This window comes from Trachypithecus francoisi, unplaced genomic scaffold (assembly GCF_009764315.1).
Source record: "Trachypithecus francoisi isolate TF-2019V2 unplaced genomic scaffold, Tfra_2.0 Lachesis_group12, whole genome shotgun sequence".
Taxonomy (NCBI): domain Eukaryota; kingdom Metazoa; phylum Chordata; class Mammalia; order Primates; family Cercopithecidae; genus Trachypithecus; species Trachypithecus francoisi.
In genome coordinates, this window is record NW_022681457.1 from 49,175,758 (window position 1) to 49,190,277 (window position 14,520).

The following is a 14,520-nucleotide window of genomic DNA, read 5'->3' on the forward strand; positions in this document are numbered from 1 at the left end:
TTATATTAAGAAGATAAAACATGAGTTTGCAAAGTTGCCATCTGATCTTATTGCCTGGTGGGCCGCCTAGGAAAAGGAGTCTCTGATGAATATTGGATCCTGAGGTGCATAAGGGCAGGAGCTACATATAGACAATTCCCTTTGTCTGCTATTTAATGCAAAGCCTTGCACAACTGGGCACCACACATTTGCCACTAATGATATGTGGGAGTTGGAGAGTTACCCCCATTCTTCGCTCTAAACATCTCTCTTGGCTTTCTTTGTCCCACTGCCTGCCTGAATCTGGCCCTGAGCAGGATGGCCACCCCACAGGACATAAGGTATGGGTTTGGAAAATTGAGAAAATGATCTGTGTTAGCTGGCTTCTGTGTTCCATGTGCATTTTATTGGAGCCTGTCTGAAGATAGTGCCTTGCTTTTGGAATGAGACCTGCTGAGTCATGCCAGGCTTTTCCTCTTTCACAGTAATGCCTTATCTCTGAGCATGAAATTGACCCAATGTTTGTCTATCTGGTCACTACCATGGTTCCCAAGCCCATAAACATTCCCTAATCTTTTTCTTCACTACGGATGCAGTTTTTCTACTCATTTTCAATGCTTTAAGAAACTCACTCTTTCATTCTGTATTACTAACCCATGGCTCCTTCCTGTTCCTTCTTCACTTTAGTATTTTCTTTTTCTGAGAGGAGATCTTGGGTGAAAGTTATTATAGCTATAATTTATTAAATGTCTTCTGTGTGTCTGGGTCTGTGCTTAGAACTAATAATTATTTGTAACAATTGTCATCACTGTACACTTACTATGTGTCCAGCAGGGCTAAGTGCTTTGCAGACATAGATTCATTTAAGTCTTATAACAAGCTTATGACACGAATACTATTAATAAACCCATTTACAGATGTGGAGACTGAAGATTAGTGAAATTAATTAACTTGCCCAAGGTTACTAAGCTAGTAAATGGCAGTCTTGAATCAGGCAGTCCAACTCCCAAGCCCATACTCTTAATCACTACAATATATTGCCCTTCTTTTAAGCCTGTGGCCTTTCCTATTGTTCACAGGTATCCTGCAAGGGCAGTGTATTGCTGTACAGACCTAATAAGATCCATGCTGTGACCTCAGGCTTGTCTGCCTCCAAAGCCCATGCTTTTTCCACTCTCCAAATTGCCTTTGAGGAAGATAGACTCTGAGTTGCCCACTATCACCTCACCAGTTGTTCCTTTCTTAGGCACAGAGAGAATGATGTAGGATTAACTACATCACATATGATACCCAAAGAAATCCATTGGTTTACTCCAGTGGCTTACCAATGTCTTTATCATCCTTTCTTCAAATTTTACATGGTACAAGAGATCGAGACAAAGCTACTCTGGTTGAATTCACAATAGGGGACCTGTGCCCTCCTGTGCTCCTGCTCTACCTCCCATGAACCATGGTTTCTGCAGTTCCTCCATCAAACCCTGAAGGACACCAGAAAGCACAGCTGTAATATCAGTTAACCTCATCCTAAGTCAGGAACACATACCAACCATCACTAAGTGGATAGTTGTTTATTCTATTCCATTTTTGCATTTATCAAGATAACATTATTCCAAGACATCTATGGTTAAAAATAACAACAACAACAACAGCAACAACAACAACGTTTTGTCCTTATTCCAGTCAAAAATATATTTTCTAAGCCCATTTTCCTATAATTACATTAAAAGAAACATATTGGTCAGATCAAGTCAATAAACACTTGTTTAGTGCCTGCCAGCCCTGGGGAAACAAATCTCAGTATGACATGGTAACTTCTAAGTTATGAGATGATGATGATGATGATGATGATGATTATTCTCAGTTTTCTGAATGGCTTAAGCCCAGGCAATTAGGTTCTCTCTAAGATTATAGCAAAACAATCATGTATTGGATTTCCCTTCCCACAGAAACTCCAACATCCAAGCCATAGACATATCATGAAGGCAGGTCACACTATGATTTCACCTAAGCCATTAGAGTCAGTCATGGCTTACTTTCTTCCTATAGACAGCCCAGGGCACATGCTAGCCATGGACTTTAGCTGCTGACACCCAGGTATGAAACTAAAATGAATGATAGACAACTCATAGCAAGATGTAGCGTACCGTGAAGCCAAATCTAAAAAGTTTTCTGGGTGTATCTGTTATCTTTATCCCTGAATTATCAGACCAGTGTTTTCAATTTTGATCTTCGTATTTAATGGAAGGAAAATCTGATTCCTCTGGAGTAAGAAAGGTGAAAAAGATGACATAGATGTATGTCTTTTAGGTTATGAGTATGGAATGGTGGCAAAGAATACTATGTGTCCACCAAGTCCTATCCCTTTGTCTTTTGGGCACTAACCTAGACTACACCTCCAAGCCTTTTTTGTGGCTAGGTGGCATCGTGTCATTGAGTTCTGGCCAATAGATGTTGCCAGAAGCAATGTGTACCATTTCCAGGTCTGGCCCATAAAATCACCTTATGCAACCCTCCATGGTCTCTCCTCTTGTATTCACTGGTTGAGTGGAGAGGACTCTGTAGATTTGGAGGATAGTGGACCCAGAGGAGAGAAAGAGTGCAGATCTCTAAATGAGCAACGAGTTTGTAGAGTGAGACCTGCACTGCCAAGACAATCCTAAGTCAAAAGGACAAAGCTGGAGGCGTCACGCTACCTGACTTCAAACTATACTACAAGGCTACAGTAACCAAAACAGCATGGTACTGGTACCACAACAGAGATATAGACCAATGGAACAGAACAGAGTCCTCAGAAATAATACCACACATCTACAGCCATCTGATCTTTGACAAACCTGAGAGAAACAAGAAATGGGGAAAGGATTCCCTATTTAATAAATGGTGCTGGGAAAATTGGCTAGCCATAAGTAGAAAGCTGAAACTGGATCCTTTCCTTACCCCTTATACGAAAATTAATTCAAGATGGATTAGAGACTTAAATGTTAGACCTAATACCATAAAAACCCTAGAAGAAAATCTAGGTAGTACCATTCAGGACATAGGCATGGGCAAGGACTTCATGTCTAAAACACCAAAAGCAACAGCAGCAAAAGCAAAAATTGACACATGGGATCTAATTAAACTAAAGAGCTTTTGCACAGCTAAAGAAACTACCATCAGAGTGAACAGGCAACCTACAGAATGGGAAAAAATTTTTGCAACCTACTCATCTGACAAAGGGCTAATATCCAGAATCTACAAAGAACTCAAACAAATATACAAGAAAAAAACAAACAACCCCATCAAAAAGTGGGGAAAGGATATGAACAGACATTTCTCAAAAGAAGACATCCATACAGCCAACAGACACATGAAAAAATGCTCATCATCACTCGCCATCAGAGAAATGCAAATCAAAACCACAATGAGATACCATCTCACACCAGTTAGAATGGCAATCATTAAGAAGTCAGGAAACAACAGGTGTTGGAGAGGATGTGGAGAAATAGGAACACTTTTACACTGTTGGTGGGATTGTAAACTAGTTCAACCATTATGGAAAACAGTATGGCGATTCCTCAAGGATCTAGAACTAGATGTACCATATGACCCAGCCATCCCACTACTGGGTATATACCCAAAGGATTATAAATTACTCTACTACAAAGACACATGCACACGTATGTTTATTGCGGCACTATTCACAATAGCAAAGACTTGGAATCAACCCAAATGTCCATCTGTGACAGACTGGATTAAGAAAATGTGGCACATATACACCATGGAATACTATGCAGCCATCAAAAAGGATGAGTTTGCGTCCTTTGTAGGGACATGGATGCAGCTGGAAACCATCATTCTTAGCAAACTATCACAAGAAGAGAAAACCAAACACCGCATGTTCTCACTCCTAGGTGGGAACTGAACAATGAGATCACTTGGACTCGGGAAGGGGAACATCACACACTGGGGCCTATCATGGGGAGGGGGGAGGAGGGAGGGATTGCATTGGGGAGTTATACATGATATAAACGTCATGCACATGTACCCTAGAACTTAAAGTATAAAAAAAAAAAAAAAAAGAAATAAGCAATAACCCTTTTTTTTGTGTAAAGCTGTTGAGATTTGAGGAATGCTAATTACAGAATTTAGCTTACCTAACTAATACAGAGGCATAGTAAATAAGAGCCTAAGTATTAGAATTAGACAACTCTGGGTTCTATAAAAACTTTTCCACTTACCAGCTGGGTGACCTTGCACAAATTACTTAACCTCTCAGAGTTTCAACATCATTTGTAAAATGGGAATATAATAACACTTACCTCATAGGATGGTGGGAGAACTCTATGGAAACATATGTGTATAATGTCTGTTACATAGCAGGTGTAGCAAGATTACAAATTCACTCACACAATCCAATTGCGCAAAGAAAATGTACTTCCTTTATTTCTCTATAACTGATTGAATTTTCTTCAAGATTCTCCAGCCCTGGGGTAGCAGGGAAACAAATGTGAACTTTAAATGAGTCAATTAACAATATGTCAGTCTCCTTTTGTTTTAAAATAGTTCCTTTCAGGTAACTGCTCAGGCTTTCAGAATCCTCACCCTCAAGAGAGTCAATGGGTGAATTTACTCTGTAGCCCCAGAGGTGGCCCCAGAGGTCTTTGTGCAGGCCTCTGGCTGCTCTCAGAGTCCTCACTGGTCCTGCTGGGTTGTGTCCTTTCCCTGTACTGTTAGTGCTTGCCTATGTGGCAGCTGCTGCTGGAAACTTGAGAGCTCTTCTTTCCTCAGCTTGGGAAGGGCTTGGTGGGATTCTCTTTTGAGGCAGCTGGTGCTATGTATCCTTCTGAGGCCTGGCTGTGATTACCACTTGCTTTCTGGCCTCGGCTGCCCTTGGCCACAGGGTCATTTTGCTCCCCCATAGTGACCACTCTGGTGAGTTGACTGTTCAGCAAGTCAGTTACTTTCTCGTTTCTTCTAAAGAGCATCCAGGAATTTCTGGATATTTTCCATACAAGGAGGGAGACCCCAGCAAACCAACTCAGGTCTGCTTTCAGCCTAGTCATGACTTTTCTCTGATATGGCCACCACTTGTTGCATGTGGGGGTGGGGACAGTATCCTGCAAGGAAATCTCTTCTCAGAGACTCAGAGAAGGACAAGGGCCTCTTTGCTTTTGGTTTTGTGGCAGACAGGCTCTAAGGTGATTCCTTATGATCCTCACATCCTGGTGCACATACCCTTGTATAATCCCCTCCTCTTGAGTTGTGGGGGTGGGACCTGTGATTGCTTCTAACCAATAAAATGTAAAAAATGGATACGGCATCACTCTGGTGATTATGTTACCTTATATAAAAAAATTCATCTTGCTAGTTGACTTGCAAGAGACTTTGCTTGCTGACTTGGTAGAGTGGCCGTGTAGGGAAACCCAATGTGGTGAGGAACTGTAGGTGGCCCCTAGGAACTGTGGGTGGCCTCTAGGACCTGAAGGTAGCCACCAGCCAGTATGAAGCCAGGATCCCAAGTTTTACAACCACAAGGAAATGAAAACTACCAATAACCTGAGTGAGCTTGGAGATGGATTCTTCTCCAGTCATGCCTCCAGATGAGAATGCAGCCCAGCTGCCATCTTGATTGTAGTCTTGTGTGACCCTAAGTGGAGGATCCAGCTAATCCTGATCCATGGAAACTGTAAGATAATAAATGTCCATTATTTTAAGCTGCTAAATTTGTGGTTTAAATAACAAGCTGCTAACTTGTTATGCAGCAATGAACTTTGGCTGAGAGAGAGATGGAGGCATGCGTATCTATTATTTCCCCTCCTCCAGCCGTTTTACACTTCTGACAAACTGCTGGGGGGTAGAAGAGCACACTTGCATTTTCCTCCTTCAGTCTGGTGGGAGGACCTCTCCTGCTGTCCCCAGTCACACACACATCATAACTTACTCCCGATGCCCAAAGTAGCATTTACTCACTCTACTTTCTTTGGGCTCAAGATGTGGAGTGGCTGCTGTGAGACATAATTTAGAAGAAGAGGTAATAAATACACAAATAATTAATATTTTAAGAATACTATCCCCATTACAAGGATCATTATATTCAGTTTCTGTATTAGTCCATTTTCATAGTGCTATACAGAACTACCTGAGACTGGGTAATTTATAAGAAAAACAGATTTAATTGACTTACAGTTCCACATGGCTGGGGAGGCCTCAGGAATCTTACAGTCATGGCAGAAGGTGAAGGGCAAGCAAGGCATATCTTACACGGCAGCAGAAGAGAGAGAGAGAATGAGGCGGGGAACTGCCAAACACTTTTAAACCATCAGATCTCATGAGAACTCACTCATTATCACCACAAAAGCATGGGGAAAACCACCTCCATGACCCAATCACCTCACACCAGGTCGCTCCCTTGACTTGTGGGGATTACAGTTCGAGATGAGATTTGGGTGGGGACATAGAGCCAAACCATATCAGTTTCCTTCCCTTTAGATTCAGTTGGTTGAACCTCATTGTTTTCCCAGATCAGGAAGTTACACAAACCGTTTTTAACTCTAATTTTCTCTTTAGTTTTTCCCTATTTCAAACTACTCCTGGCATAGGAAAGGCCATTAGGGCTGGGTGGCCCACCTCCTTAGAGACATAAATAGGGCTTGCAATAAATGCTTGGGGAGTCTGGTTTCCCATGGGATGCTGATCCAGATAAGTAGCTATCCTGTTAGGGTCAATGGAATACAGTCACAGATTATTAGAGCTGGAAGGAGAGCTATAAAGTCCAAATACTATCATTTTTTAGAAAAGGAAGTCAAGGCCCAGGGAGGTAAAATGACTTGCAAAAAGTCACCATGTTGGTTATTCCAAAGCTGGAACGAATATCTGAACATTCCAATTCACAGACCATGCACTAGTTATCTTAAGATATCATGTACAAACTGCAAATCAATATGTAGCAGAAAATTCTTTAATGAGGCACGTTTTGCCAGAGTGGATTATTTTTTAGATTCACTTTATTGAAACCTCTTCCTTTGCAAGAATTAAGTTTTTATCCTTTTCTGCTGATAAAAGAAAACCTTTCCAGGTAAAGCCAAAGAATAGCATCTTTCCTCTGACCTGCTAAATGGTAATAACAGCTGTTAGGAATATGCCCCATCAGGCCCCAGGGAGTGAGGTATGGGGCATTTACAAACTTTGGGTTGCATTTGGAATTGTCTGAATCTGGGCAGCCTGCTGACCTCGGTTGGAGACAGACCTTTTAACTGTGCTTTTATGTATCATCGCTTCTTCTCTCTCTCTCTCTGTGTGTGTGTGTGTGTGTGTATAATATATATATATATATTTTTTTTTTTTTTAAAGAAGGGGAGCTAGTCTTTACTTTTTCCCCTTTCTAGCCTTTCAAGACAAAGCACTTGAAATATGAATATGATCTTTGTGGAAATGAGTGAGATTAAAAAAATTCTTCTATCATTTTGCAGAGATTTTTGTACCCCTGGAATTAGAAAATAGTTTGGGTCATAGAGAATGACCTTTTTAATGCATGTTGTTATTTTATTCCTAATTGTCATAAGCAAGCTTCCTGCAGATGAGTAGCTTGAGACACTGCCATTGCTCTTTCGTGTTACTGTTTCTCAGTCCTAACAGTCAGTTTACAATGTCAAGCATGGCACCACATTTCAGTTTTGTGAGAAACGCTGTAGTGTAGTGGGGAAGAACTCTAGCGATGGAGTCAAATGGACCTGAGTTCAGAATCTGTACTTTGGGGCAACTTACTTGACATCTTTGAGTCTGAGTTTCCTCATACATAAAGTGGAGAGATTAATAGTGCTTACCTGATATGGATACTGCATACGTTAAATGAGATAAGAATATGGCATAGCTAACACAGGCCTGGCACATAGTGGGTGTTGTCATAACATGCAGGACACTGTATTAGAATTACTGTACATGTTCACAATCCCAGCCAGACTGAAAACTCCATCAGAGCAGAAACTATGTCTGTCTTGGTGTAATCCCAACTCTCAGTTTACCGCGTACTGTATCATAGGTGTTTATACTTTTGAGAATTAATGAATAAACAAATGATCAAAAATTGATAATTATTACTAATGTTCCCCTTAACTTGAGTGGCACACCAGCAGATCACTCAGACTAGCCGAGTCATTTCGGCAATACCCTGTTGCCTAAATGCATTCAAACTTGCTCATACAGAGATGCAGGTACCAGCTGCTTCCAGGCTTCCTACCTTTGACATATTTAGTTCAGGTTTAGGAATTTGGAAAGGCATTTCTTCATAATCTGGCATTGACTGGAGCTTACAGAAAATTCTCACGGTCTGAAGTTTAAAAACCAATATCTGAAGAAGAACTAGAAAGGGCAAGTGTTAAAATAATCTGGTTAGAAAAACAAAGTTTCTTCTAACTTAGTTCTTAAAATTCAAAACCTGATGTGAACCCCTTATGAGTTCAATAATTACCAAGGAAACTGAGGCTTTTAATGTTCCTGTTCCATTATAGATAATTTCCTTCTCATAGGAGACCTCTAACAGCAGTCAAGATGGAAATAAAAATATTCTGAGGAGAGAGAGTGGAAGAAATAAAAAAGGAACATAATATGGAGGAAAGATAGATCCCTAGGAGATGGAGAGTTTTGTAAACAAGTTTTCTCTACACAAAGATTGCATTTGCCTTTGCATCTCCAGGGCCCAGCACAGAGCTTGGACATGTGAGCTGCGCCACCCATATTTGTTGGGTGAAAGGTGCCTATGAGATGGTGTGGCAGAGAAGGAAAATGAGCTGGAGTGGAAGAAACCAGAGTCAGGGAAGCCAACATGCCAGAGTCTATATTGCTTGGCTAAGGAGCAGAAAAAGGAAGACAAATGCTTGGAAGGAAAGAGGGAAGGACAAAAAGCTGGACTGCGAAGTTCTGCTTTCATTTTTTTTTTGTTTTTGTTTCTTTATTTAAGAAAAGCAACAAGGGGTCCAGGCACAGTGGCTCACGCCTGTAATCCCAGCACTTTGGGAGGCTGAGAGGGGCAGATCACCTGAGGCCAGGAGTTCGAGACCAGCCTGGCCAACACGGTGAAACCCCGTCAGTACTGAAAATACAAAGATTAGCCGGGTGTGGTGGTGCACAACTGTAGTCTCAGCTACTCAGGAGGCTGAGGCAGGAGAATCACTTGAACCCAGAAGGTGGAGGTTGCAGTGCACCAAGATCACGCCACTGCACTCCAGCCTTGGCAACAGAGCAAGACTCCAAAAAAAAAAAAAAAAGAAAGAAAAGGAGAAAGAAAAAAAGAAAGAAAGAAGGAAGGAAGGAAAGAAGGAAGGAAGGAAGGAAAAGCAACAAGGGAGAAATGTCAAGAGCAGAGAGTGCTAGTAGGAAGTGAAGGCAAATGTGGAAGATAAGAATTAATTCTTTGTTTCTCTCTTCTCTCTGAGAATGTTAGACCTCTGATCTAATTCTCCACTGCTTCCTTCTCTTTGCAACTGTTTTTATTATTTTCTCCCATTAAACCATAAGCAACTTGAGGGCAGACAATCAGTTTTACTCCTTTTATATCCACCACTGAACCTAAATGGGTGCCTGGTTCATTTGATGCTTAATGAATTAAATTGGCAAGAACAGATGATACCTGTCAATGGATGTATCTATATAAAGAAATTCCACTTTTCCATGACAGTGGGACAATCAATTCTTTCTCTTCTCTCTGTCTCATGGGATATACACAAGAAACAGAAAATTGAAAATTATAGGGAATTTTTTTTACAGTTCCACACATGATGTTGCTGGAATTCACTGGAATTTAATCAAAATAATATACTACAACATATGTCAACTCTACTTCTGTGGTTGTTAAAGGAAAAGTATATCTCCAAATGAGACAAAGGGCAGTTGGAAATAGGCACAGTGTTTTATTATCATCTACTAGTTCTCATCTCAGATTAAGTCACTCCATGGTGTTGGGTAATCTACTTTCTTCCAGCTATGAAGTCTAATCTATTACAGGTCATTCAATGTTAGAAATAGGTAAAGTCATATCCAGGGATATGGCTGGAACATTAAAAAAATACAATACACAGGAGGTGAGCTGGAATAGGAGGATATGGAAAGAAAAATAAAAAAGGGCACATGGAGGACAGAAACAAAAGAAGCCAAAAAGGATCCTTCAGTGGAGAATAATAGAGCTTCATTTCTATTTCCTTTGATATTTATGATCGATCAAGCCTACACTTCTTCATACTGAGGAAGGAAGATGTGACTTAAAACAATAAAAGTTGCAAGTTGGCCTTTGAGTAATGGGAAAAGTATATCACATAATTCTATGTGAGAACGGCGTTCTTAGTTTTTTTCTGGGTCCATAGAATCCCTTTAATAATCTGAAGAAAGCTAATGAATCTTTCCCCTGCAAAATGCACAAACATCTAAAATTTGGCTTGTGATTTTATTTTGAAGGCTCACAGACTCCTGCAGCCCCTCAATTAATTCTGTGCAAGACTACTTCTGGTAGATAAGTTTTCTGTATTCCTTACATCTTATACTGGAATTGAGCTTTCAGTTGCCATTTACCCCAGAGCAGATGAGATACAAGTGCTCCCGTCTGTGGGTAGGGGTTATCTACTGTCTATGTTCTACATTTTTGGTGCAAGCAGTTGGCCTTCCAGAAATGGGAATAGCTATAAATAGCAAATGTTTGGCTGAGACAATCTGAAGCAGTTTTCTCCAAATGCTCTATGGACAACATGAATGAAGGAACCAAACCAAACACAAATAGTTTACATAAGTCTGTCAAGGGCAATGTGGGGGTTAGTGGTAAAGGAAGGGGATGAAGAGGACACGCATGAGTGTTTGATGCCTCAGAGCCAACATGTGGCAATGTTACTGTGTGATGTGGCACATCTGTTTGCAAGCTGTATATGCTTCAGAATTGAGCAAATAGGTGTAGCAAAAGGTCAAGAATAGCAAATAGAATCCATCTTCCTTACCAGTTCCAGTAGACTGTATTGCAGTCTGCTATATCAATGTCCCCCAGTGAATCAGCTCTCCTGGTATTGATACCATTGTGTAACCACCTCCCCTTGAAGCTGGGCTGTTCCTCTGATTTGCTTTAACCAGTAGAAGGTGGAAGAAGTGAGTTGTGCCAGTTCTGGCCTAAACCTTAAGAAGCCCTGGAAGTCTGCTTTCTGCTCTTGGGAGCCCTGAGCTGCCACAGAAGAAATCTATTTTCTGTGCTACAGCGACCATGTGGAGAGGCCATGTGGAGAGGGAGGGAACTTAGGACTGAAGTTCCAGCCACCAATGAGAACTGAGGATCCAGACACAGGACCGCAGGCAAGTCATTCCAGCCACTACCTAGCGCTTTGAGCCATCTCACCTGAAGCACCATCAGACATGTAAGTGAAGAAGCCATTTTGGATGATGTAGTCCCAGCAGAAGACTTGAGGAGAAAAGATGAGCCATCTCTGCTGCACTCCATCCAATTCCTGACCCACAGAGTTGTGAGAAACAATAAACATGGTTGTTATTTTAAGCTACTAAGTTTAATTTTTATATATAAGTTCCAGAGTTCATGTGCAGGATATGCAGGTTTGTTACACAGGTAAATGTGTGCCATGGTGGTTTGTTGCACCTGTCAGCGCATCACCTAGGTATTAAGCCCAGCATGCGTTACCTATTTATCCAGATGCTCTCCCTCCCTCTCCCTTCCAACAGGCCCCAGTGTGTATTGTTGTCCTCCCTATGTCCATGCGTTCTCATAGTTTAGCTCCCACTAAAGTGAGAACATGCTATGTTTGGTTTTCTGTTGCTGTGTTAGTTTGCTGAGGATAATGGCTTCCAGCTCCATCCATGTCCCTGCAAAGGACATGATCTAATTCTTTTTATGGCTGCATAGTATTCTATGCTATGTATATACTACAGTTTCTTTATCTAATCTATCATTGATGGACATTTGGGTTGATTCCATATCTTTGCTATTGTGAATAGTGCTGCAATAATCATATGTGTGCATGCATCTTTGTAGTAGAATGATTTATATTCCTTTGGGTATATATCCAGTAATGGGATTGCTGGGTTAAGTACTATTTCTGGTTCTAGATCTTAGAGGAATCACCATACTGTCTTCCACAATGGTTGAATTAATTTACATCCCCACCAACAGAGTAACCTTACCAGCATCAATTGTTTCTTGACTTTGTAATAATTGACATTCTGACTGATGTGAGATGGTATCTCATTGTGGTTTTGATTTGCATTTCTCTAATGATCAGTGATGTTAAGTTTTTTTTTGTATGTTTCTTGGCTGCACGAATGTCTTCTTTTGAGAAGTGTCGTTCATGTCCTTTGCCCACTTTTTAATGGGGTTGTTTGTTTGTTTGTTTTGTAAATTTGTTTAAGTTCTCTGTAGATTCTGGATATTAGACCTTTTTCAGATAGATAGATTGCAAGAATTTTCTCCTACTCTGTAGGTTGCCTGTTTGCTCTGATGATAGTTTCTTTTGCTGTGCAGAAGCTCTTTAGTTTAATTAGATCTCATTAGTCTATTTTAGCTTTGTTGCAATTGCTTTTGGCAATTTTGTAATAAAATCTTTTCCCGTGCCTATGTCCTGAATGGTATTGCCTAGATTTTCTTCTAGGGTTTTTATAGTTTTGGGTTTTACATTTAAGTCTTTAATCTGTCTTGAGTTAAGTTTTGTATAAGTTGTAAGGAAGGAGTCCAGTTCCAATTTTCTGCATATAGCTAGCCAGTTCTTCCAGCATCATTTATTAAATAGGGAATCCTTTCTCCATTGCTTGTTTTGTGTCCGGTTTGTCGAGGATCAGATGGTTGTACATGTACGGTCTTGTTTCTGAGTTCTCTATTCTGTTCCATTGGTCTATGTGTCTGTTTTTGTACCAGTACCATGATGTTTTGGTTATCGTAGCCTTGCAGTATAGTTTGGAGTCCAGTAGTATGATGCCTCCTTAAGCTACTAAGTTTTTAATAATAATGGACTACTAAAACAGTAACTTTTACCTAGAAGTGGGGCACTGCTGTAATAAAAACCTAAACCTGTGGCACTGGTTTTGGGACCAGGCAATGTGTGAAATTTGGAAGGTTTTTTGAGGAGATTGTTCACAGAGACTAAAATGACTGTAGGAAAATTGTGTTGGCGGCTGGAGAAAAGGTGATTCTAATTTTGAAATTGTTGTAATTGGCAATGCAATAATATAAAATATATGTCTAATGAACTTGTGGATTTTCCTGAGATTATCAGGCAGAATGTTGAAAGGGCATGTGATAGCTTTTAATTGTGCCTGATAAAGTAGAGAGATAAAAAAAGAGATGAATGAAAGAAGGGACTGTTCAGTTTTCAAGAAGATCAAGAAGCAACATTCTTAATCCAGGTTTTGCTGAGTTACAAAGTAAAACAGTTCTCATTCTTGGCCTCCCCAGCCTACAAAATATTCTCAAAGTAAATAAAAACCTGGGGGCAGAGATTAATTCCATGTCACTGCTAGGAAAACATGGCCTTGGCGGTCTAGATCAGATCAAGGTTTTGGCTGTAACACCTGTTGTGGAAACCTCAATAAGATTTAAGTTTCAGTCTTATCAATCCTCCGAGATAGACAGTAGGATTTTAAGACTCTTGGAGGACTGTTTCCTATACTCCCTCTGCTAGAAAAACATGGTTTCTAAGAGTATAATAGCATTTGTTTTCATAGCACCCTTATTTTCAGCCAAAGGTAGAAAGGGGCTTATTTTTGAAAGATTTATGAGTGTGAAATGTTTTTAATGGATTGCAGTATACTTTTATATATAGTAAGCCTACAAAATTAAATGAATTATTTCAGCTTGGATTAAAAGGAACAGACAAAATGAAAAGACATCTCTGAGGACCTAACTTCCTATGGTTAAGAAGGTTGAAAAAGCTACTTAGTTGTAATCATAAAGCATTTCTAATGAAAAAGAATGATTCACAGAGGGTGAAGTCAAGAGCTCAGAGGGCAGGTCCAAGAGCCATTGCTGTAACAAAAGCCATTCTGCTCTCAGGGGGCAAAACTGAGCGTTACTCCAGGAACACTCCCTGACTTTGGAATTGGAGGATTTCAAAATTGCAATGGACCAGTGCTTTTATATGTCTTTTATACCCCTCTTCCATTTATGAATGGAAATGTCTATTGCAATTATTCTGTTTCTCACTGTTGTGCATTGCATGTGTGGGGAGTACAGAAGTTATCGTTTTAGTTCAGTCCTTGCACTTGAAAAACCGTACCTGAGTAGCTGCACAAATGGGGCCACACATTAAGAGTACCATTTATAATTATGCCTGAGATTTAGCTCATAAGAATTTAGACTTTGAGCTAGTGCTAAAAGGATGAGGCTTTTAGGGGATTTTGGGTAGGAGAGAGAGCGTATATTTTGCCCTTGAGAAGAATGTGAATTTCTCTAGTCAGAGAGCAGATTGTGGTAGCTCTCAAAAGTTGTCTCTTAACAATTCCTCTCCTCAGTATGCACAAACTGCTCTTCACATCAAGAGATGGAGATTATTTCTCTTCCTCTTGAATGTGGACTGCATTTGTGACTGA

The 14,520-nt window shown here is 40.3% G+C and overlaps 1 protein-coding gene across 1 annotated transcript; it reads left to right on the forward strand.

Annotated features, from left to right (window-relative positions):
* Window positions 1-297: 297 nt before the first annotated feature.
* On the forward strand, window positions 298-8,969 carry LINC02801 (long intergenic non-protein coding RNA 2801; the record flags this gene model as incomplete). The annotated part of the gene is given in 4 exon segments (XM_033229310.1): window positions 298-320; window positions 8,654-8,789; window positions 8,792-8,887; window positions 8,889-8,969. Coding segments are annotated over 4 exon segments (336 nt in total), but the record flags the coding sequence as incomplete, so codon positions are not given.
* Between the last annotated feature and the right edge of the window lie 5,551 nt (window positions 8,970-14,520).